General features: G+C 29.4%; 2 protein-coding genes across 2 annotated transcripts; both read right to left on the bottom strand.

Annotated features, from left to right (window-relative positions):
* Window positions 1-3,883: 3,883 nt before the first annotated feature.
* On the bottom strand, window positions 3,884-10,381 carry LOC129908732 (hydroxysteroid dehydrogenase-like protein 2). The gene is made up of 5 exons (XM_055985458.1): window positions 10,049-10,381; window positions 9,797-9,960; window positions 4,901-5,114; window positions 4,104-4,828; window positions 3,884-4,038 (listed from the first exon to the last, which is right to left on the bottom strand). Exons 1-5 carry the CDS (start codon window positions 10,057-10,059, stop codon window positions 3,926-3,928), a joined length of 1,227 nt encoding a protein of 408 aa, XP_055841433.1. The 5' UTR covers window positions 10,060-10,381; the 3' UTR covers window positions 3,884-3,925.
* Window positions 10,382-15,737: 5,356 nt separating this feature from the next.
* Window positions 15,738-17,995, bottom strand: LOC129909963 (probable cytochrome P450 309a2). The gene is made up of 7 exons (XM_055987147.1): window positions 17,750-17,995; window positions 17,538-17,679; window positions 17,271-17,480; window positions 16,779-17,195; window positions 16,586-16,709; window positions 16,038-16,301; window positions 15,738-15,973 (listed from the first exon to the last, which is right to left on the bottom strand). Exons 1-7 carry the CDS (start codon window positions 17,941-17,943, stop codon window positions 15,807-15,809), a joined length of 1,518 nt encoding a protein of 505 aa, XP_055843122.1. The 5' UTR covers window positions 17,944-17,995; the 3' UTR covers window positions 15,738-15,806.
* Between the last annotated feature and the right edge of the window lie 6,210 nt (window positions 17,996-24,205).

The raw sequence follows: 24,205 nt of genomic DNA, 5'->3' as shown, positions 1-24,205 counted from the left end.
TAGTATTTATACAATATTAAGTATATAACGCAAGATAAAAAAAATAATAATAAAGAAAGGGAGATTATTGTATAGAAATTCATTAAAACATAAAAAAAAATAAAAAACCACACAGACACTATGGATACATGAAAACGCAAATAATTTAAACAAAAACACAAAACAAAAAAAAAAAAAAAAACAGCAACACAACATAAAATAAGAATTTTACTTTAATGGAATTCGTTTTTATTAACAAATAAAAAAATAAAAGGAAGAAATAAAAATAACAATTAACAACAAAAAACAAAAATACACCAAGAAAAATTCATACGTTACAACTTATCCCGATTTAAAATGAGAAATATAAAAAAAAAAATTTTTGTTAAAGCCATCAAACGAACATATAAATTGAACGATGTTTCTTATTAAGGTAAAGTTACTACTTTTTCTTTCTTATTGCAACATTTTCTGGAATTCGTTTTGGTTTGAATCAACTCGATTTGTATAGTCGAACTAATTTAAATTTTTTTTCTAGGCGATATACGGCAATAGCTGCGTTCGTTTGGACAAATTTATCTACTGCTCAGTACTTAAAGCTGCTTTGAACTACTTTTTCAAGAATAATAGAAGTTGATAGCAGCCCTTAGAACTAAGCAGTAGATAAATGCCCCCAAAGGAACGCAGCTAATATTGCAGAAATTCAATTTACAAATTGTTTTTTGAAAAAAAAAAAAAAAATATTTTTTAATCCGAAATTCTATTTTGGCCCTTATTGCAACTGTCGTTCAACTTTCGATGCGATAAAAGTCGATCGAATCGATAAATATCTGTTTTGGTATTGTGTATCTCTTTCGACGAAAATATTAATTTGGTATTGTGATATATGAACTCGATATGAGTCGATAGCAAAATTGTAAACGAAAATGATCGAACGATAAAACGAAAGATTTTGTTGACAACAAAATTTTACAACACCAAAATTCATTTTAGATGATCGACAAAAGTCGTATATCGATAGACAAAAGACACTCGAAATAAGGGCCTTTGATTTATATTTAATATCCCGTTTTCCTTAATTTCGCAAATTATCTCATTTCGAATGTCAAATCGTAAAGGAAATTATCCAATTTGAAATTATCTCACTTAGGCTGCAGTGAAAACAGCCTATAAGTATTCAAAGGCAAATTTTGGGAGTGGAGGTAGCCAAAATGTAAGTACCTATAAAGTTTTAGATACATGCGTTCTAAAATCGCCATATTTTGTAAAACGATTATCATTGAAACTTCTTCGTTCTCCTTCAAATGCGATAACGTTTTACGATAATCGTTTCATTTTAACGATATTAGTTATAATACAGTCAAATAAGGTGAAAAAAGAGGTAAACCTCGGAATGAATGCTATTAGAATTTTTTTTGCTCAATACCTTCGTTTTGGCATTCTATAACATACCTCAAAAGTCTAGAATAATCTCATGTCCGCAAGTCGCGATTTTCAAGGTCAAAGCGCGAAATGGAGATTTTCAAAATCAGCAAAAATAGACGATGGCATTATATACACATATGATACATGATTTCAAAATAATGCTGATCAATGCTGATTCCAAAAAATCTAAAATCAAGACAATCTGACGTCTCTGAAAAAAGTTATACCTGTTTTTCATCTGCAAACTTACTACTGAAAAACCCTTTAAAGTTATTGTAGAGGAACCAAATTTTGCATGAAAGTTTTCATATCCATTATCATTAAGAATCAATAAAATGCAATGAAAAAAACATCCATATCTATGAAAAAATGGTATTTTTCGAAAAAAGGGGAAATTTTGGGATATGCACTAAAAAAATCCTGGTACAATCTTGGAATTAGTGCTACTAGGCTAAATTTTTTGTTTCTATCTTTGTTTGCATAAGGTAAATTCAAAAACGTCAAATTTTTTGGTAGTGATTACGCATTACTGCTTTTTTGCGATGCTGATCGTTGCTCAGCTGATGACGATGCGATGCTGATCGACAAAAAGTTTTACGTTTAAAAACAATTTTTGCTTAATGATGGAAATGTACTAATAAAAACTCTTTGTTATAATTAAAATCTGGAGCCTCACATTTTATCTCCTCCAGAACATTCCTCCACAATACTGACTTCAATTTTCTGCCTCCAATAAATTCACCTTCATATATTAATTTGCTTTCTATTAGTTGTTTAATTTGTGTGCTGGTAAAATATTCCCTAAATTTCATCAAATTTATTCATTTATAAACAATTTAGAATTTGATTAAATACTTTTCATTGTCCTTTTCCTTCATTTTTACTCCAAATCGCGTCGGCATCACCAAGTTATCAAGAAAATTCTTGATGCTTTTTTGTTTGATATTTGCGCATCAGTTTATCCAAATTTGCAATAATGAACGATTGACTTTTAAGTGATGCTATTTATTTGCGTTTATGAACGTGCTACAGGAATGATCGCAAATCATCTCTGCAGTGATGCGTTTGTGAATTTACACATATTCTATAACTTATGTCAAAAATCTAAAAAAATCTCATGTCCGCATTTACCTAAATATTCTCAATTTTTTCTTCGAATTATTGAACAAATTAGTCACTAATTTATAAAACCTTGTAATTTTGTATGTGTGGAATCTTCATTAAAAATAAATTAAGATTCTAAATTTTACAGAAAAACTTCATACTGTTGGACTCTTAAAACTCGTGCCCGATTTCTGTAACGCGAGTTACCAACAGAGTTTTATTTTTTCTTAGTAATTGGTTAAAATTAAAAAATTTGTTTTACATTATCATAAAAGTAAAAGGAATGCTACATTCATGGACAGTATTTTCGTATAAATTTATATTGAAATTGGTAAAAATATACCTATATTTATGTATCGGAAAATTTTTCTGAATGTAACTTGAGTTACCATGGAATTAGCCTCAAGATCAGCCCTATCGTAAGATTCACGTGAAATGTTTTCCACCTGGAATATTTTTGTTCTCCCGGAATCTTTAAAGGTATCGTACTCGAAGGAAATTTACATATTCCGCTAAACTAGTTTCTTGTTTGGCACCAAAATTTAAGTCAGTAAAGAGCTATCGACTACCTCGCATATTACCTGAAAAAAAGATGGAAATACCGAGAGATGTCCGAGCGTGAACAACTTTTCCGCCGGAACTCACAATAGGGCTGGAAATCATGGTTCGAATTCTATCCTCTTCCAATTTTTTTTTTTGATTTTTCAAATTTAAAATTATTTGTCAAACATGAATCATCGTGCATTATTATTTGGGTGTTATTATTTAATTTATATGCATTCGATTCCAAAGATTTAACTGTTATCTGTCTTTGAATGTAGCTCATATACAAAAAAAACTGTTCGTAGTCGTAGAAAAATCATTCAAACTTTATTCCTTGGGAGTTTTGTTTCCCTCGACATGTATTTGATTAATTAAACCACTTGCAATTTTTTTTGTCGATATCTTTAAATTTAAGGTGAAACTATTCATTATTATTTTCGAAATTTATATTCACAATAGGCCCCAATCCACATTTTTTTCCCACGAGGTCGTAGTTTAATTTAAAATATCGAGTTACATCAAGATTTCTGGGCTTTCCTGGATAATATTTTGTTTTTCTTCTCTCCACAAATGGGGTAAATATCCTTACTCCAGATGTTAAATCTTCTAAGTGTATGTCAATACTCCTAAGCGGAGTGAAGGAAATGACATTACTCTATTTACCCAATTGGTGAAATTAAAAATTATTGTTTGGTTAAGCGTCCGTTTGGTCTTTTTTCATTTATGTATGTACCTATTTTTGTGTTAAGCTAAAAAAAAAAAGTTTCTAATACAAATAAAAAATACAATTCCAATTTTTAGGTATAAAAATACATGTATATTTCCAAAACAATTTTCCATTTTATCTAAAACAAGAAGAAAAAAATAAATTAATCTACAACTTTGATTTTAAACCACCCATAAGCTTCGAGAGTTTCATGGCTTTTTGAAGATCGCCATTAATTTTCAATTTGCCAGACATGAATGCTGTAGGAGCCTTCAATTTACCTAATAAATAAACAAAATACAAAATTAAAAACAACTCTTAAACTGATATAAAGTCTGAAACAAACCTGCAAACATATCGTTAAAGTTATCCGATGTCATTGTCAAAATGGCATCTGGACTTGTTTGTGGTGTTCCTTTGCCACACTTGCCTGAACCAGTCTTCAAGTCCAAGAACCAAACTCCCTTTTCAGAACCTTCCACATTAAATTGGTAGATTGCTTGGGTCTTACCAACAAGTTCTTCACTAAGTAGACTTTCGATTTTCTCAAACAATTTCGGAATACTGCCGCCTTCGGTAGTTTTGACTGGTGTTCCTACTTTATTAAGTTCATCTGACATATCGGTGGAATCTAAGAAAAAGTCACCCATCAGTCTGTCAGCGTTTTCAGGAACACAAGCATATTTCTTGAGGTCAGTAACGCCTTCTGATATAAGGACCTCATCATCAATAAAGAAATTTCCTGAGCAAGCCTTTGGCTCACGGCACAAAACAGCATAAGCAGCATCGGACATAATTTCGGGTGTTCTTGAGAATTGGTTGCTATCTGGACCACTTAACATTTCAATAGCTGCAGTATGAATAGCGGTACGTGGCCAAAGGGCATTTACACCAATTGGTATGTGTTTGAATTCCTCAGCCATTCCAAGGACGCACATAGACATACCGTATTTGGCCATTGTGTAGGCTACATGGTTTGCAAACCAAAGTGGTTTCATGTTTAATGGAGGTGAAATATTCAAAATGTGTGCATGATTACTCTTTTCCAAATAAGGCAAACATTCTTTGGAACTGAAAAGTACAAAGTGAGTTAAGTTTTAAGTAAATTATTTATAGAAAAACAAAAATACACAACAAACTTACACCAAAAATGTTCCACGAGTGTTAATGTGGTGCATGAGGTCATATCGCTTCATATCAGTTTGAGCAGTTGGTGTTAGAGATATGGCACTGGCATTATTAATAAGAATATCGATGCCACCAAACTTTTCAACTGCTTTTTGGACAGCACTCTTGACTTGACTCTCATCGCGGACATCAAGAATGCATGGGAGAGCTTTTCCACCGGCTTTTTCAACTGGAAAGAGATAAAATATTTATTACTATCGCTATAGCTTTGTTTAACGGCGATGTTCTGGGGTGGAATCGGCTAAGGTGATTGTTGATCAATACAATAAGTACTTTTGCTGCACGTAAGGTGATTTTGAAAGTGACGATCACCTTTTTGTTATGTCAGAAAGGTGACAATCAACTATCACCTTAGCTGATTCCATCCCTGGACTATTCTGATAAAAAACTATGCGAATGTAATATGTAAAAGTGAAAAGCTACCAAAATTCAAATTCACAAGCTAAAACGTTTAGCTATTTATTTCATTATCATTATTAGGTCACAATTTTGGTTTGAAAGATCAAAAGATTTGTGATCGTTCAATCGGCAACTGCCTAGTTGCTTGCATAGCTCAAAAGATTAGAGGCTAAAATTGATGTCAAATTTAAGACAAGTTGTTGCTGAAAATAAAAAAAAATAGATTGTATGACCTTTAGTAAAAAAACACCTTTTTCACTATCGGAGTTATTGTGTACTAGATTAATTTTTCTTATTTGAAACAAACTTAAAAGTTATGAATGATGCAGACATTTTTTTTACTATCAACATCAACTAATCTTTTATTTGCCACCAATTTTAGCCTCTAACCTTATGAGTTTAGTTGGGTAGGATTTCTGACTGTTATTATGATTATTTTATTTTTAAGATATTTGCTCTGACTTCCTTTTTGAAAAATTAACCTGAACGCAAACTTTCACTCTGATACACTTCCAAAACATCGGAGACCTATTTGGTCCTTGAAAAAAATTTCTTTAGAATTTTGAGTGTTCTCACGCAGAGGCGGCGGAAGGGCTGTGCGGAGTGTGCCCCCGCACACGGCCCCGCGCTTAGAGGGGCCCCGCGGGCGCTAAATGAAAATGTCTCAGAAATAATAAAATCTGAAAAAACATGTCTCTTCTCTTTATTCAAAACAATTAAATAATTGAAATTGGCTTGTTTCCACTCGATTTCCATAATTGCATTGAGATGAGTCGAAGCATACAAAAGTGGCCACTTTTTGCAAAAGTAGGAAAGAAAAAATAAATTAAACAATTTAAGATTATTGTTTGTTTTTTTTCTCAAGTGAAGCAGATAATTAGTTTGCCAAGCAACTTGGATTATCTAAAATTTTGCTTTTAAAATTCCCAATTAAATTTAAAACTCAATGAAATGAATACATTTTTTGTTACAAAATCTCAGTGATAAAAACTGTTTTTTTTTTTCTTTTTTTCAATTTTGTATAGGTATTTAAAATTGAATGAAATAATTTTTTGTAAAGCTTAAGAATGGGTAAACTTTATTTCCCTTAAAAAAATTCTTTCCTCGCTTACGCTCGCAATTTATATAAACTGATTTTTCACACTTTCTACCAATTTTAACTTAAACACATGTCTGTTTTCCGCCGCCAATTTAATGATTAAAAAGGACCATTTTATTCACTGGAATTTTCGAATTTTTGCTGTTCGAAATTCCGTATTCGAACACATTTTGCGGATTCATTGATGTTTCAAAATACGGACGGATTTACAATCCACCAAACTTTAAAAAACCCGTTTTAAATCAAAAATTTTGCTCAAACAAACATGCGAATAATTTATGTATTTATCAGCTATTTCGTAAAAAAAATTAAATGATTGATAAGTATCTAACAGAGGAAGCAAACATCAACAAAAACAATTTCAATTTTTTATATATCTTCCTATATTTAGCAGGGAGAGCCAATTGGTTTTTTCCGGTCTCTTCTTCTTCAACTCAAAAGCAAAATTGAATCACCAATTAAAAGAAGCAATAAGTCCTCAATATTCCTAAAATTACATTTTGATGTAAATCTTGTCTCTATACAAAATAAAGAAAAAAAAAAAACGATTTTCTAATAGAAATCATATATACAAGTGATTTTAAAAAACAATAGTTTAAAGAAAGAAACAAATTCTTCTTCCTACTGATAAATTAATTTTTTTTTTTAATATAGCAATGGCACTCAGCTATATTACAGGTTGTTTGAAAAGTGTAAATTTTCAAATTTTAAGACTAACGTGAGACTAGCCTAACAACATTCTTAGAACCATCAAATAAAGAAGTTGTGCAGTTATTTACGTTTTGCCAACAATAAGATGAGATAGATTTATTCCCTTTTTCTAATTGGTAATTCAATTGATAATTTTATATTCTAAAAAAGAAAACCGAGAACAAACTGACGAAAACAAGAATTTCTACATTAAAATAAATAGCTATATTATATTATACCACTTTTAGAAAGTACAATTTACTCAAAAATGACTTTAACAATTTTATGAAAAAAAAAGCAATCAAGTGTTAGTTTTTATTAGTTTTTCTATTTTGATGAAGAAAGTTTGATTTTTATTTTTTATTTGAAAACTTGCATTTAATTTTTCTGAAATTTGGAATGTAGATAAAAAATGTCTGCAAAATTTCATATAAATTTTTCTTAAAATAGTTTTTTTCCGAAAAATGTTTATAGCGATTTCTAACGATTTTGATTTTTTCTAAAAACGCGCCCTAATAAAAGAAATCAAATTGCTGAAATTCATTCTAGATGTTGTTATTTTGTTTGATTTGAAGAACGAATTAACGTTTTAGAACATTTAACAAAAAATCTTATTTATATGTATAAAAAGTTTTAAAAATTAAAGCAATCTGAAACTTAAGAAAAAGTTTGTGAGATCGAGTCGTGCATTTTGTTTTTCATCTACAGCCCTGTTCCATTGGAAGTGGTAGTCATCTAATAGTAGATGTTTTGGTTAATGTAGTATTATCTTATCATCTACTGTCGCTAGTAAACTATATTAGTAGTACTTTGGTCTAGCGCCGCCTCTGTTCTCAAGAATTATTATACCAAAATAGTGCTATTCGCGCTAATTGCTCAAAGTGCAAGATTCCCCGCGACGCGACGGTAACTCATACCTTAACTTAAAAAAAAAATTTTGCATAGTCATGCTTCTAACATGAGATGTACGTAAATACAATTATTATTTAATTCATAATCTTAAGCATTTAAAAAATAGGAGATTGCGGAACACTTAATGTTTTTTGTATTGTTTGTTATCTCATTATTTTATTGATTTGAAGTGCAGTTGGCTAATCATTTATAGTTAATCATAATCGCTGTTTTAACTTCCTGTTTTCGGTGTCATACTTCTTTGCCCCAGTACATTTGCAGGTTGTTTAATTTATGTTCGGGGCATAAACAAAAATCCATTCCTTTAGCACTATGCGGATACTCAATAGTGCATACAACTAAAGACCCTATTTATTAGACCTATAGAACTCCAATACACCAAAGAAAACACTATTTTTGGTAAATCATATGACTGTTGTTTCTTAAGGTAAAATTGACATCAAACTAATTAATGAACACTAGTATTCAAAGCAAAATTTTACGTTTTTGGTCATTTTGATTTTTCTTCTAAGAAAAAAGTTGCACCATTAAATTTTGCATTTAAATGACGGAATTAAGCAAACTATGAAACACCAAAAGTGTCACCTATAAATCAGTTGAGATAAATACTAGGGTTCCTTGTTGACTGGATAAACAGTCTATTTTAGAGATGCCTACTTTTGAAACAATTTAATTTCAAAGAAACATTTGGAAATAATAATTTAGTGATAAACATTTGAAACAGTTATATACCTACGTGGGTATAAAAGAAAATATTTGTTTCATTATTTGACCTGAAGCCCATGCACCAAAAAACTTATGTAAAGTACCAAAGCAATTTTTTTAAAATTACTAACGGCCATATTATTCATCCTGGATTTAGTTTGGATTAAAGTTAATTTTAAATCCAATCACTTAAATCTAAATTTCATAAATCCAAGGATTTAATTTTTTGTTCATTATATTCACTCAAAAAAGGAATAATAATGTGATTATTCAATAATTTTTGTATAATTTGCATCTATCTTTATTTTTCCTTCAAAAAAATACATACTTGACAAAACAACTGAAGGCCGTGGCTACACAGTGTTGTGCCCAATCGCGTTCCAATTCACATTTTCTAGGAAAAAACGTCAAAAAGAGGAAAATCCTCGCCCCTCTTGCCTACAACCTGACTAGTTAGGTTATTGGAATATCACGTATTTGTGTTTGTATTTAACGAGATTGGATTTAAAAATTTGGATTTAAGTAGTGCATATTATGGATTTGGATTTATTTTTGACATTTAAATTTCCTTACATCTAGATGTATTTTTTAAACTACTGAATAATATGGCCGTAAGTCATTTTTTGACTAAGTAACTTACTAAAATGGCCTTAGGTATAGTTTTAATAAATCGTTTCAAATCTTGCCTTTTTTTTTCTTTGAGTTTAGTCAATAAAAATTTCTCTAACAACTTTGGTACTGTTATTAAGAGCAACCAAACTTTTGATAACATTTAGTTAAGGCTTGTTTATAGGAATTCTTTTAAAATCACATGTTTACAGGGAAAGAGAAACTGATAAGTTAACTGTTTTTCATACATTCTACCAATCTTATCTATTTTCCGAATCAACTCCAGACCCAATATGTTTGTTTCTCATTCAAGAAGAAGACCTAATTATATTGAAATTTATGCAGACAACAATTTCCTCTATAAAAATTCTATCTACTAGGTATTTGTTAAACATATTAGCACCTTAAAACTCAAATAAATTATTAAAAATATTTACTTTCTTCAGCAGCACTATAAATTGTTCCGGGTAGTTTTGGGTGCGGTTCAGCTGTCTTAGCTGCCACAACAATGTTGGCACCATCCTGGGCAGCTTTCAGAGCAATTGCCTTTCCAATTCCTCGCGATGCTCCAGTTATGAAAAGTGTACGACCAGCTAATTTTCTATTAAAATCGGAATTACAATTAAGGTCATTTATTTATGGAGACAGGTCGAGTGGAAAATGTTTAAAGAGCTAATTAGTTTACTTACCCGGTATTCATGATTTAAATAAATATTTTTTTGTGATGAGATAGAAAAAGTGAAACTTTCTTCGTAATTTAATAAATATGTAAAAATTCAATAAATTGATTGGTAAATAGGAAAATATTTTTACTCGGTCAATTGAACTTGGAACTCCTCTCTATCGCATGAGTTAGATTTTTTTATTAGATAAAAAATAGAACACAAATAATGTATTTAAAATTATAAAAAAATTAATTGATCTTTGGACCCAGTGTTCTTCTTTTCTTTTTACAGGTTGAATTATTTTATTGCTTGCGCCACGCAACAGAGGAGAACACAGAGAACATCACAACAAGTTTATATATGGAAAATGGCAGAAGAGAAACGTCAATTTATAAATCAGCTGTTTGGTGGAATGTAATGTAGGTGTCCTTGTTTAACACGTAACTTTAATATAGCTATCTTTGTTGTGCATAAAAAGTATTAGGTTTTTTGATACTTTCGTAAAACAGTGATGTCGCAAAAGTGCGAAATGATAAAAATAATAACACTACTATACTCTTTTTTCACCTACCATAAATCCGTGATTTAACGGCCATACTATTCACTCTGGATTTAGTTTGGGTTAAAGTTAATTTTAAATCCAATCCATTAAATCTGAATTTCATAAATCCAAGAATTTAATTTTGTATTCATATTATTCACTAAAAAAAATTATGTGATTATTCAATAAATTTTGTATAATTTGCATTTATCTTAATTTATCCTTCACAAAATACTTGAGAAAAAAACTGAACACTGTGAAAATGAATTTTACATCTGCATTTATAAAGTTACGGCCACATTATTCCCTAGGTTAAAAAATACATCTGGATGTAAGGAATGTCAAATGTCAAAAATAAATCAAAATCCATAATATTCACTAGTTAAGTCCAATCTTAAATACAATCTTGTCAAATCCAAACAAATTTAAACTGCTCTCTGGAGGTCTGTTTAACTTTATAACCGATATGTAAAATTCATTTTCACACTGTTCAGTTGTTTTGTGAAGTATTTTGTGAAGGAAAAATAAAGATAAATCTTTGGATCTATGAAATTCAGATTATCTTATCTTATAAGTGATTGGATTTAAAATTAACTTTAATCCAAACTTAATCCAGATATAATATGGCCGTTTAAAATGCAAACACTTAAATGTGTCGAAATATGAGAAAATGGAATTATACCACTTTCAAATACAACGGCTTATACAGGGTGTCCCAAAAGTTAACGTCGAAACGAAAACGGTAGATAGGGTAGGTGGTGACAGTCATCAGAAAAATGATAAAAAAAATCGCAGCCATATATTTTGGGAGTTATGGGCATTTGAAAAAAAAAGTCGAAAAAATGGTCACCCTGTGACGGTTTTTCATATGCCGTGACTACAAATCTTAATTTTTCTCATATTAAGTTTGTGTTTGTGACCAATTCTTTGTAATTTTATAATTTAAGTAGTTTAATTGGGCTTTTTTGGTCAAATTGATTTGTTTATGTAAATAAAAAATTAAAACATAAATTTTTGTCCCGACGTTTCGCTGGAGTTTCTCAGCATCTTCAGGGGCGCTTTATTATTACGTCTACATACATATATAAAATAACAATTCTTTAATTCGTTTGAATTTTAAAATTAGAATATTTTTAACTTACATTATTTTTTTATTTTTATTGCATTTTTATATTTTTTTATTTTTAATCAAAATTTAGTTTTATACTTTTAAATAAATTAACATAAGATTTAATAAATTAAAAACATCACAATTTAACAATAAAAAATTTTTTAACATCTTAACGCACAACATAAATATGGAAAAATTACCTCATAAAAAAGTCGGAAAATTTATCTCGGTTATTTATGGAATATTCCCAACAATGTTATACCATTTTGAAAAGAGAATTGAACACACCAACTTTTAAGGCAACTTGCCGAAACATTGTAGTGCATTTTTTTTACACTACGGCTCATTGCATTAGAGTCATGTAAAATTTTTTAGTACTAAGTTGGGTAAAAAAGTAATATTTTCTTTAAAACTGATGCAGCTGAGTTCAAATTTTTGAATGCATTTGATAGCAGGGTTATTCAAGGTCCGTTACAAAAGAAAAAAAATGAGAAAAATTAAGATTTGTATTTGTAGTCACGGCATATGAAAAACCGTCACAGGGTGACCATTTTTTCGACTTTTTTTCAAATGCCCATAACTCGCAAAATATATGGCTGCGATTTTTTTTTATTATTTTTCTGATAACTCGCTGCCTCAAAACTATAATGTTCTATGTTTCAAAAAAATGTTTCGAGAAAATCGACTACAAAGTTTGGAGTATCTGAATTTCACTCTTTATTTATGTGTTTTTGCATGAAAATAGTAAATCAACTACCGTAGGTGGATAATCTATCGATTCAAATGCTAAAATTTCTTTTTTCATGCTGGAAATCTGTTTTATTAACGTTTTTCTGTTTTGACATAGAACATTTATTTGATTTCCTTGCATTTCTAGTTGATTTTTTTGTTCTATGTTCGACATACAACATTATAGTATTGAGTACGGTATATGAAAATAACCAACTTACAGTCAAAACAAACAATATTTTTGGAGTAATTATATTGCTTTTTAAACTTTTTGTTGTTTTTTTTTTATTAAAAAACATAAATTCAATGAAGTGCATCATGCCCAAACAAGTTGAAAGATTTCAAATTAGTATTTACCAAGAAATAAGCAAAAAAATATAATTACGCAGCAATTATTTAACCCTTAACTATAGTGGTGAAAATTTGTGGTGTTTTGAAATGATAAAATAAAATACAAAATTGAATTTTTTTATAAATTTTGTTTTTAAGCATCAAAAGATAACAATTTAAAAAAAAATAAAAAAATAAAAAAAAAAAGAGAAAATTCATTTTCAACGGTTTTTATTAACTTTTTAAAAGTTGATGTGGGTCCCCTGGACCCACCACTATAGTTAAGGGTTAAATAAACATTCAAGTGAATCTTACTTACAAACTATTGCTGATTATTGTCAGTAACTTTTTCAAAAAAGCCATAATCGACCTGCCGCATGACCTTTCAATATTGCTTTAAAAGATTTTATTTTGGAGTTCGGCAGCTAATTTTTAAATGTAAAATGTTCTATGTAACTTAAAAGTAGTAATTTTTGTATGGGGTTCAAATGAGGCAAATTGTTCTATGTCAACTAAGAACTTTATAGTACTGAGTATAAGCCCTTATATCCGAAAATTGCATATTTGTTTTGGCCATAAATATTGTATTAAGCCAAAAATAAAATTTTTGTGGACACAGTCTTGTAGCCATTGAAAAGACGAAAATTTTGATATAAAAAAGTAATTTTTTCCCATTTCTTCGACATAGAACATTATAGTTTTGAGGCAGCGAACTGTCACCACCTACCCTATCTACCGTTTTCGTTTCGACGTTAACTTTTGGGACACCCTTTATATTAAGCACAATACACTTACCAACTTCATCTTAAGATATCTCGGAAAATAAAAAAAGATATCTGAAAGATTTAAACTGGTCTTGAATGAAGGAAAACAGTTATTAAAGAAACCGTTACGATTTATTTGAGTCTATTCTGCCGCTTCTGTTATTCTGTTATGAATTTTCTTTTATGAATCATAAAAGATATTAAAATAAAAGATCTTTTATAATTGGTACATATTCAACGAAAATCAGAGCAAACAGAACTAAAATCATTTATTTATTGGTCTTTTCGAATAAGGATTTCAAGCTTGCAGCCAAAAAATAAAAATCTGATAAAAAAGTAGATTTTCTACTTTTGAATTTTCTCGGAAACTTGAAGGCATAGGAACACATGGTTTTCAGTGTTTGATAAGGAATCAATTAAGGAAGTTTCCTTTATCATTCAACTTTATATTGAAATGTATTTAAATTTTTTTTCCAAATTTTCACTTTAAAACAATTGACTTCAAGAACTTAATTTAAAAATTAGAATTAAGCGTTGTATTCGGGTTTTTTAAAAAAGCTATCATTAGCCCTGTTCCTTTGGGAGGTGGCAAAGTACCACTAGTAGTTTACTAGCGATTTTCAATGAAACGCACTAAATAATTATAATAGAATAATTAACATCTTCAGAATTATTTTTTCTTTGATTTAAAAATTGACACAGCTTTAATTTCAGGGTATTTTCACTTCTTTTTTATACTTTCGACAACTTGTTCCTTCACAAAGCTATACAAAGTAAACAAAAAGTCCGATTTTAGTAGTTCTTTTTGATTTTGATTCAGATCTTATTCTAGAATTCAAGAAATAACATATAAAATGTTGTCCGAAGAATTTTAAATTTTTGACTTTTTTTTCGCAAAATCTGATGTGTTTATATATTTGTGCCCTTGATTATGAAAGTGGACTAAGTCACTTTTTGCATTGGTTAAAAAAAATTTACATTTTCTTATAACGATTTTATTGTATTTTTTTTTTTGAAATCACTAAAGGAGCAATAAAGAAATTTATTTACTGCAGTTTCGCTTTCAAATAAACTTTACCCCTTAAATAATAATTATTTTTAGGCTAGATTTGATGGTATTTTTAGGAGTGACTTAGTCCACTTTCATAATTAAGGGCACATTTATTTTTGTAATTGTTTGAATTTTATGAAACGTAAGTTTTTACCTCTCAATTATTCATAAACAAACCCATAAACCAGAAAAAAACATCTATTTATGTTGAAAATTTGCTACTCTCATAAATCCTTTATGATAAAAGTCACAAAATTCTGTCTTTATTGTTTTATGATTAATAAAAGATTTTATAAAAGATTTAGTTATACCAAATAATAAAATTGAGATTCGTAAAAGAATTTTTGACAGTTCGAATTTCATAAAAGATTTTATAACAGATCTCATAGCAGATTTGGCATCCCGAATACCAAAAATTAAAATCATAAAAGATTTTTTGACAGATTAGATTTTTGTATGGAAATTCATAACAGAATACCTAGTAGAATAAAAGATCTAGCCGAATAGGCCCAAATTTTCCTTATAAAAGAAAAATTCAATTTTAAAGTTCAAGTGACCCCAACTCCAAATTTATAAAGCGTTTCGCCCAGGTACGACAGTGGACTCATCAGTTAAAATAAAAACAATTTTAATAATTTTTTATTGTTTTTGTTATTTTTTTCTTCGTTTTAAAATAAAAACGTCCGAAGTAGTCCAAAAAAACGTTTTTTTCGCACTTTCTAATGGTAATATTACAAAAACCGGAGCTGATTAATTTTTTTCTGACTTTGAGTTCAGCACACATATATTTTATTTCGGCAACAAAACCCGTGTAAACTAGTGTTATTTTTCAATTTATCGCCAAAACTGAATAGTACTAGCATGTTCATAATATTTTCTTTAAAATGCGTTACACGATTTTTTAAAATGTCCTTTTCAGAATGTTATGTCAGTTGGTTTTGGCTAGCAAAACAAAATGAGCTTAGGTTCATAAGAGTCGTTTTTGGACTCGAAAATAAAATTGAAAACTGTGCACTATCCCGAAAAATAATGATACTAAAATTTCATTTCAATTTTAAGGAAACCCAGAGCATAATTTTAATAAATCAAATGTAATTTTTTCATTTTAAAATTAAAAAAAAACCACTGAAAGCGGTTTTTAAAGTATCAGCATTAATACCCCAAACAAAGTCTGTAACTACTTCCAATACTTTTTGAATTTTTTTATTAACAAAAAAAGTTAATTTTACAAATTTATATATATGTAATTTAAATCATCACTGTGGAATAGCTTCAAATTCTAAAAATATATCACCAGACAAGCCAAGTATAAATGATGTTGGATTAATAAATAATTGCGGATCATTCTTTTCTCTCTTTAAACGGAAATTTTTGATGATTTCAACAACTGCAGCTTTAGCTTCCAACTGTCCGAATTTCATTCCTAAAAAAATTAAAAAAATATAAATTCATTTTGTTGAATCTATTATCTTATAAGTGATTCTAACCTCCACATATCCTTGGTCCATCACCAAATGGAAAGAAATATCCTTGCTGATTAAGTTCCTTTGCTCGATCATTATCAAAACGTTCGGGAATAAATTCATCTGGATTTGGGAATATTTCTGGATCATGATGGAATGAAAACGTTGGAATGTGAACTATCATTCCAGGTTCAATTTTAACCTTGTGATTTGGTCTATTTTCCAAATATGTTTCTTCGTTACACATTCGTGAAGAAACTGATAGAAGGGTTATGACACGAATTGTTTCTAAAAAAAAATAAATTATAATTTGTTATAAATGCTGTTCTTTTTAAGAACAAAGGAACTGTACTATTTTAAAAAGAAATAAAGAAGTACATAAAAGAAGAATGTTAGCGAAACTTAGAAGTTTTTAGGAACTGCTCGATTAACAATTTTGCTTCTTTAAAGCTTCAGAAATGCAAATGTTACTTCTGTAAAGTTTTAAAGAAGCAGAATTGCTAAGTGGGTAGTAAATTAACAAATAAATTAACAATTCGTTGCGAAATATATAAAAAGTTAATATTCATTACCTAGAATACATTGTTCCAAGTATGGAAGTTCCATTAAGACATCATAGCTCATTGAACCGTTTTCGTCCAGATTTGCCATAATTTCTGCCCTTAATTTATTTTGTGAGGTTTGGTTATTGGCCAACTAAAAAACACATATAAAATACATTTTAATGAAGTTCTTATGTGTGTAACCAATGTTATTTAAACTCACATAATACAATGCATGAACTATCACAGATCCTGTCGTCTCAAAAGTATCCAACAAAACCGACAAACTATGACCAACCATATCTTCCAATTTTATATTTTTCTTCTCTTGCAATTGAATTAAATAATTTAAATAATCTGGACGATCATTTTTATTCCGAAGTCTCATTTCCAAAGCTTCTTTTTGAACTCCAGAAAAGAATTCATCGCTTTCTTCAGGATAAAATCGTGTATTAATGATATTTCTTATAAAAGGAGCCACTCCGCTAATGTAGTAAAATCCAATTTTAAGAAAAGACTTTTCCAACAGATTTCGAGACATGGTAAACATTTTATTTGGTGTTTCATCGATTTTCAAAGTATCAGCATTAATACCCCAAACAAAGTCTGTAACTACTTCCATTGTATATTTATAGCAGAGCTGTTAAGTGGGGAAGATTTTTTTTTTTTTTTTTAAATAAGTGATCTGCTATTTTTAAGGAAATTCCAAACTCACACTTTTGATTTCAATTTTGTTGCCTGATTTCTCAGTGGAAGCTTTAATATAGTTTATCAACTTTTGGCAGATTTCCATCATAATTGGGTGAGCTTGTTTGACCTTGTTTGGACTTAATCCACCCATAAATTCATTTCTGATTGCTTTCCATTCCGAACCAAGTGTTAAAAATGGATTCATTCGAGAGACCCTTTCTAACTTTCTATTAACCTTGAAAGAATAGAACCCTTAGCACTGATATCCCTATTAACTTTTAAACAAGCTTACCCATAAAGATGGTTCATTATCACGAAAAGCCTTAAAATTAGTAACCATTACTTCACGAGCACAACTCGGATCGATAACCAAAATTTGGGGATTTCTGGTCATGAATATTCCAATAAATCTTTCTCCTGATTTTTTATATTTTCTGTTAATTTAAAAAAATATTCAATTACTCTGACTGAAAAATAAAATTGGAAATCGCACAAAAAACTCACTCATATAACTCTTGCATGTCAAAGGCTAAATTACGATTACGCTTTACAATACTTGGAATACTTCCGAAGATCAGTTTTGGTTCGGGTCCTTTTACACCTCGTTTCTTCCAAAAATCGAAGTTCCATGATAAATATAAATAAATTAGTCCAGCAATAGCACTAAGGAAGCACAAAACAAGCGTTAAGACTGCCATTTTTTCTTAAGTACCCCGACACTAAGAAACTTAGTGATGAACTAAATCAAAAAGTTAAATAAACTAATTTAAACTAAAAAAAGATTTATAATTTTATTGAAGAGTTTATCAAGTGATAAGAAAGACCTTAGACAAACCAAACTGTATCTTCTGATAAGGAAATAAATAACAAACAATCTATCAGTCATCATAATTTATGATTTGAATTCATATAAGATTTCGGGGTATTTATAAGCGTGAGATAGTTTAAGGAAATTAAATGCAGCACTGAGTCACACGTACTTGCTGCTAGTAAAAAAAAAAAAACAGAATTCGGTAAAAAAAACTTTTTAAATAAACTTTTAAAAATGTTTGTTCTATTTAAAGGCTTTTGCATAAAGCTCATTGAACACGGGACACAATTGTAGATTCAAGTTTTAATTTTTTTTACGAATGCTTAACTTGACCATAATACCTTTATCGAAAATAAAAAAAATCCCAAAAACCCAGACCACACAGAATGGATAGATGTTTTATGAAACTTTATTGCATAGTCATCAAATTATTGTTATCTTTTTGATTAACAGTGATATTTTTTTCAACTGATGCCGCCTAATAAAAATGTATGCCACACGCATTTGAAGACTAGCGACACTTCTAATTTTTGGGTTGTTCAATATTGGTTGATATGATTAAAGAGTTTTGGGTTAGATAAAAGCTAAATTATTAATTAAAAACGTTTGAAAAAGGAAAGAGTGATGGCTTCTTCAAACATTTTCTCATTCTAAGTTCTTTAAAATGTGAATTCATTCTTAGAAGTATTTATCAGTTTATTAAAGCTATTTTAGCACAAAATTATATTATAATTGCGTTGCGATTGCGATTAGCAAAAATCTTACACATATGTATGTGTAAAATTTCTCCTTCTTTTGTATTGAAATTTATTGATGTAGCCAAAAAGTCTGAGAACTCAAGCTGAAAACTTCGTTTTAAAATAGTTCCACTATACTATAAGCTCAAAAGTAGCCAAAGCGGTCAAAAAAATTAGTATTGGAAAACTTGCGCTTGATAAACAAACATTTGCAGTCGTATTCATTAGATTTTTTGTCTACTTAGACGCTGTTTAACTTTTTTCAAATTATTGGAAGTAAGCTTTATTTGATAAAAATAAATATCACATTATTCGCGCGGTTAAGACATTGTACTCTTGTGTATAAGTTGGACAGCTATAAGACAAAAATTAAAAAGGTTTTTTATTATGTTATATTAGGCTCTTTTTGTTTGAAATTGTCTGAAATGTTAGTATGTTGTTCTCTTGAAGCTCTTGATCAAAAGTCGATATGGGCAGAAAGTAAAATAAAATGCACGACTGGGTCGCACGTACTTGCTCTTGTAGTTCACAGTATCTTTATCTTAAATATGTATTGGAAATTTAAGATTTTGTAGAAAAAAAATCAAAAAAAAAAAGCAAAAGTTTAAAAATTAAATTAAAAAATTTTTTTTTTTTAATATTTTTAAAAATATTTTTTTTTAACATTTTATACTTAATGCTTTGATGAAATATATGAACTTAAAAAATATGTCAATTTTTGAAAAACGGCAACGCCATATTTCCGTTCTCCACATTTTTTGAGAAAAACTAAAAACGCAGTTTTGTTAGAATCAATAAGAGTATTCCGCACACCAAATTTGATCGAAATCGTTAGAGCCGTTTTCGAGAAATTTGCAATACCTCGAAAACGTTATATGGGAGGTATGCGTTAAAATGGAGATATTAAAAAAAAAAAAAATAAAAAAACGGGTCTAGGGAATTACGTAAAAATCATCTGTACCAAGTTTCAAGCAAATCCATCCATCCGTTTAGGCCCTAGCTCGATGTACAGATGGACGCACAGACGCACACACGCACAGACGCACAGACCGACGGACGGCTTGACGAAAACCACTTTTTTGATCTTCTCCATCATCGTAATGTTGGTTTTGATTAAAACCTCGATTTTTTTTCTACACGAAACCAATACTTGCCCTATAGAGCAAGTAAAAATGGGTTTTTAAGATAACGGGTTTTTTTCGATGACTATCTCAAACCTTTTATAATGGATAGTAACTCTATATATTGTGTTTTGAGCCATTTTTTAGTGGAATTCATAGGTTTTTAGGGTCGCTAAATCCAAATCCGAAGTCCATTTTGCTTCATCAGGTAAGGTTTTGAAGATAACCTCAAAAAATGTCACAGCCTCAAAAAATTTTTTTTGTTTTGATCTGTGCGACTATATTAAATATATGTTTTTTGGGTCGCTAAAACCAGATTCGAAGTCTATTTTTTCCTATCACGTCAGGTTTTCGAGATAACCTCAAAAAAGGTGTTCGTTACTTTTTTGAGGTTATCTCAAAAACTCGAAGTGATAGGATAAAATAGACTTCGAATCTGGTTTCAGCGACTCAAAAAATATGTATTAAACATAATCGCACTCCCAGATCAAAGAAAAAATTTTTTTGAGGCTGTGAAATTTTTTGAGGTTATCTTGAAAACCTGACCTGATGAGGCAAAATGGGCTTCGGATTTGGATTCAGTGACCCTAAAAACATTTGAACTCCACTAAATAATGACGCAAAACACAATATAGAGAGTTACTATCCCTTATAAAAGGTTTGAGATAGTCATCGAAAAAAACCCGTTAACTTAAAAACTGTCCATTTTTTTAGGTTCTGCAAATATCGACTTTTGATCAAGAGCTTCAAGAGAACAACACACTAACATTTCAGACAATTTCACCGAGGGCCACTTCCCATACAAAATGTGCGGGGTCCTTTAAAATAAATAACAAATATAATATAAAATAAAACAAGAAAAACAAAATTATTATTTTAGGTATATTATATTTTTTGTTATTTATTTTAAATTTGTGTCAGTGCTGTCGGGAGGATGCAATATGGAGTAGTAACAAGTTTTGTATGATTTACTACAAGTATTGAATAAATAACAAAAAACCCCTGAAGAAGTAAGGAATTCTTACGAAACGTTGGGTAAATGAGTGGAATAAAGTTTTTTATTTATTGGCATCCCAAAACAAAAAGACCAAAAGAGCCTAATATAACATAATAAATAAGAATTTAAAAAGAATTGGACACATACAACAATATAAAAAGGTTTTTGATCACATTTTCCAAATTTAATCAGCTGTATAAAGTTATACAACGTTTATGAATATGGGGGTTGTTGTTTATGATTTCAATAAAAAACATTTTATTGTGACCGCTGTTGTTACTTATGCGCTAGCATCGCGGTACGAATCCGTGGAACCGTCATGAAGTTGGCTCCAAGTATTCAAGGAGCCAAAATTTAATTTAATTTGATCGCAACTAAATAACAGTTTTGGTCAAACCAACAACCAAGCCCAATAAACAAAGTTTAAGAGTTCGTACTAAATACTATTCTGTGAAATTAATAAACACTAATAAATAATAATAATAACAATTGATCCACCTATTCCCTCCGTATTTGTAAAAATACACATTCACCAAATTGGACAAAAAGTCATACATAATATATTCTTACAAGAAGGTATCGATATGTACATAAGGATATAGTTTACTTTGAAAGTCCAAAACTTACCGATTTTTATCTTTTTATTGTATTTTAATAAGTTGCTTTTATCCAAAAAATAAAAAATAAAAAAGTAAATCTTTGTCATTTTTTAATAAAAAATAAAATAACAAGTACATAATATCAAAGAATTTAGGCTGTACTTAATTCCATTAGTTAAGATTTTTGAGGTACCGGGTTCAGAAACCAAATGGCAAGTGATTTAGTAAAAAAAAAATTAAAACCCTCAATTTTCTTTCGTTGATTTTAGATTAGAATTTTAGTCTAAAGTAATTTTTAAAATTTTTTGACCAGCTTATTTTGACAGCAAATTTAATTTCTTATGAAAAGCGTCTTAAAACCATTCTGAAAATAGGCTTGGTTTTCGAGTTAAATAAAAAAGATTCAGGTTATACTTTCTCACTGACAGAGACAAAAATAAGAAACGACAAAATGGTTGAGCGAGGAATGGAGTCGATAGGTAGTTTTTCATCCTAGAAATCATCGCAAAAAAAAAAAAAAAAATTGATATTTTAATTAACTTAATAACCCTCAGAATTCTCTTTAAAAGAATAGTAGAATAAGTAGGTCACAAATTGTGAACATCATTGAATATAAACAACCAAAATTCAGAACAGGTAAAAATCTGTCCTCAAAATTAATTTAAGAACAAGTTTTTTTTTATGTTCATTGTGTATTCTAAAATGGAAATTATTTCACAATTTAGTATTTTGGCATCGTAAAACAAACACTTTTTTCAACATAAAATCTAAATCTGATTTTTTTTTCTTAACGTAAACATTGAACAAATCATATTCGAAGAAACATACATGGACAAAATAATTCTGATTTTACTTTCTTTTTTATTTCGTACACAGATAACACTGGTCTGCAAGGAAATCCTCCTTTAAATAAAACTATACTTTTCTAAAGGATTTTTGTATGCTGATTCCGAATCAGAAGTCAGAATTGATCTAGCACGTCACGTTTTTTAGATATTCCCGTTAGAAAATCTCAAAAACCCATTTTTTTGCTGTTTTCGAAGAAATATTTTGGCATAATGTAATATTTTTCAATTAAAATTGTTACGGTTTATAAAAGAACTTATTTTTTTCTTTCAAATTCAGTTTCAATCTTCTCAATATCTCTTTTCTTCTCCGAGATATCTTAATTTAAGTAAGTTTAGTAGGTTTGGCATATCTTATCATAAAAAAAAAATGATCTCTAAAAATTAATATATCTTTCTCCCTAGAACAAAAATATACTTTTCTAATGGACTTTAGTGTGCTGATTTTGAATCCGAACTCAAAAAAATTCGGTCGGCTCTGGTTTGTGAGATATAGTAGTTTTTATTGAGATTTTCTAAGAAAAAACTTGATTTTGTGATACTTTAATGCGAATATCTTAAAATCCTCACGTGATAGAATTTTTTTGACTTCGGATTCTAACTCAGCACATAAAAAACTATAAGAAAAGTATACTTTTGTTTCTAGTACCCACATTTTTCAAAAATCATTTTTACAAAAATGGTACCTGATAGAATTTTTCTGAAACCAGATTTAGATTCAGGAAAGTCTAATCTTTCATAATATCAAAAAAATATTTGAAGGAGAAAAGAAAAGTTAAATTTTGCAGACCAGTGTAATTTAAATGCACTAAATATTTAATGGTTCTATTTTAAAGACTTTTTTAAATGCGGGTTGTTTTTTATATAAAGAAAGTCATTCCATGAGGGTGAAAGAATAATGGCAATAGTAAAAATAGTAAAAGCAATGGCAACAATTTCTTAGCCAGGAAGGAACCCCCAGGAGCCAGAAATAACGCCATTATAGACAGATGAAGTATATTTGCTTCACGACAAAGTCTGGTGTCTGGTGGGTGAACTTACAAAAACCCAGTCTTTTTTTTATCAAATAGAGTCAATGTACTGTGAGTAGTTGACTCTTATCTGCAATAGTCGATAGAGTTTCCTTTTTTTTTTCTTTTTCTACACTTTAAATACTTTTGCACATAAATTCTGAGATGACTATTTCCGAGCTATATATAGATACAACATGTTGCATGATGATGATGATGATGACGGAATGGAAAATGAATGCTAAAATGCTAAGGAATATCTTCCGCTGTAAGGAAATTGAATTTCTGACGTAGATAATAAAAAAAAACACTCGTATGTATGTGTTCATTCAAATGACTTTAGTGTTTTGAAGGGCCACGACAATTTGGTTGGTTGAGAGCGGATGTTATTCAAGGAAGTAGGAAAGGAGCCATTCGGAAAAGGGTTAGGAAATTGACTAATAGAATAGAGTGACATACTGTAAGTTAATGAGGTAAATCCTGTGAGTTTGAATCAAATTAAAATGGTCTTACATTGAAGCTGTTTGTGGATTTTTTTTTCCTTATCAATTTTCTAGGTTAGATTGAATACACCTTATTTTCATAACATTAAATTCAGGTTAAACTAGTTCAATTTTTAAATGTTACATAATAACGATGAAAAAATAAAAAAAATAATAAAAAAATTATTAAAATTATTTTTATTTTAAGTGGAGCGATTGAATATAATTCAATTGTAGAGTTTAAGTGACCTTAACTCCAAATTTATAGCTGATGAGCCCACTGTCGTACCTGGGCGAAAAGCTTTATAAATTTGGAGTTGAGGTCACTTGAACTTTAAAATTAAATGTTACATAGTTC

The sequence above is a fragment of the Episyrphus balteatus genome, chromosome 2 (genome assembly GCF_945859705.1).
Source record: "Episyrphus balteatus chromosome 2, idEpiBalt1.1, whole genome shotgun sequence".
Taxonomy (NCBI): Eukaryota; Metazoa; Arthropoda; class Insecta; order Diptera; family Syrphidae; genus Episyrphus; species Episyrphus balteatus.
The sequence above is the reverse complement of the archived record's forward strand: the minus strand, read 5'-3'. Positions and strand labels throughout refer to the sequence as shown.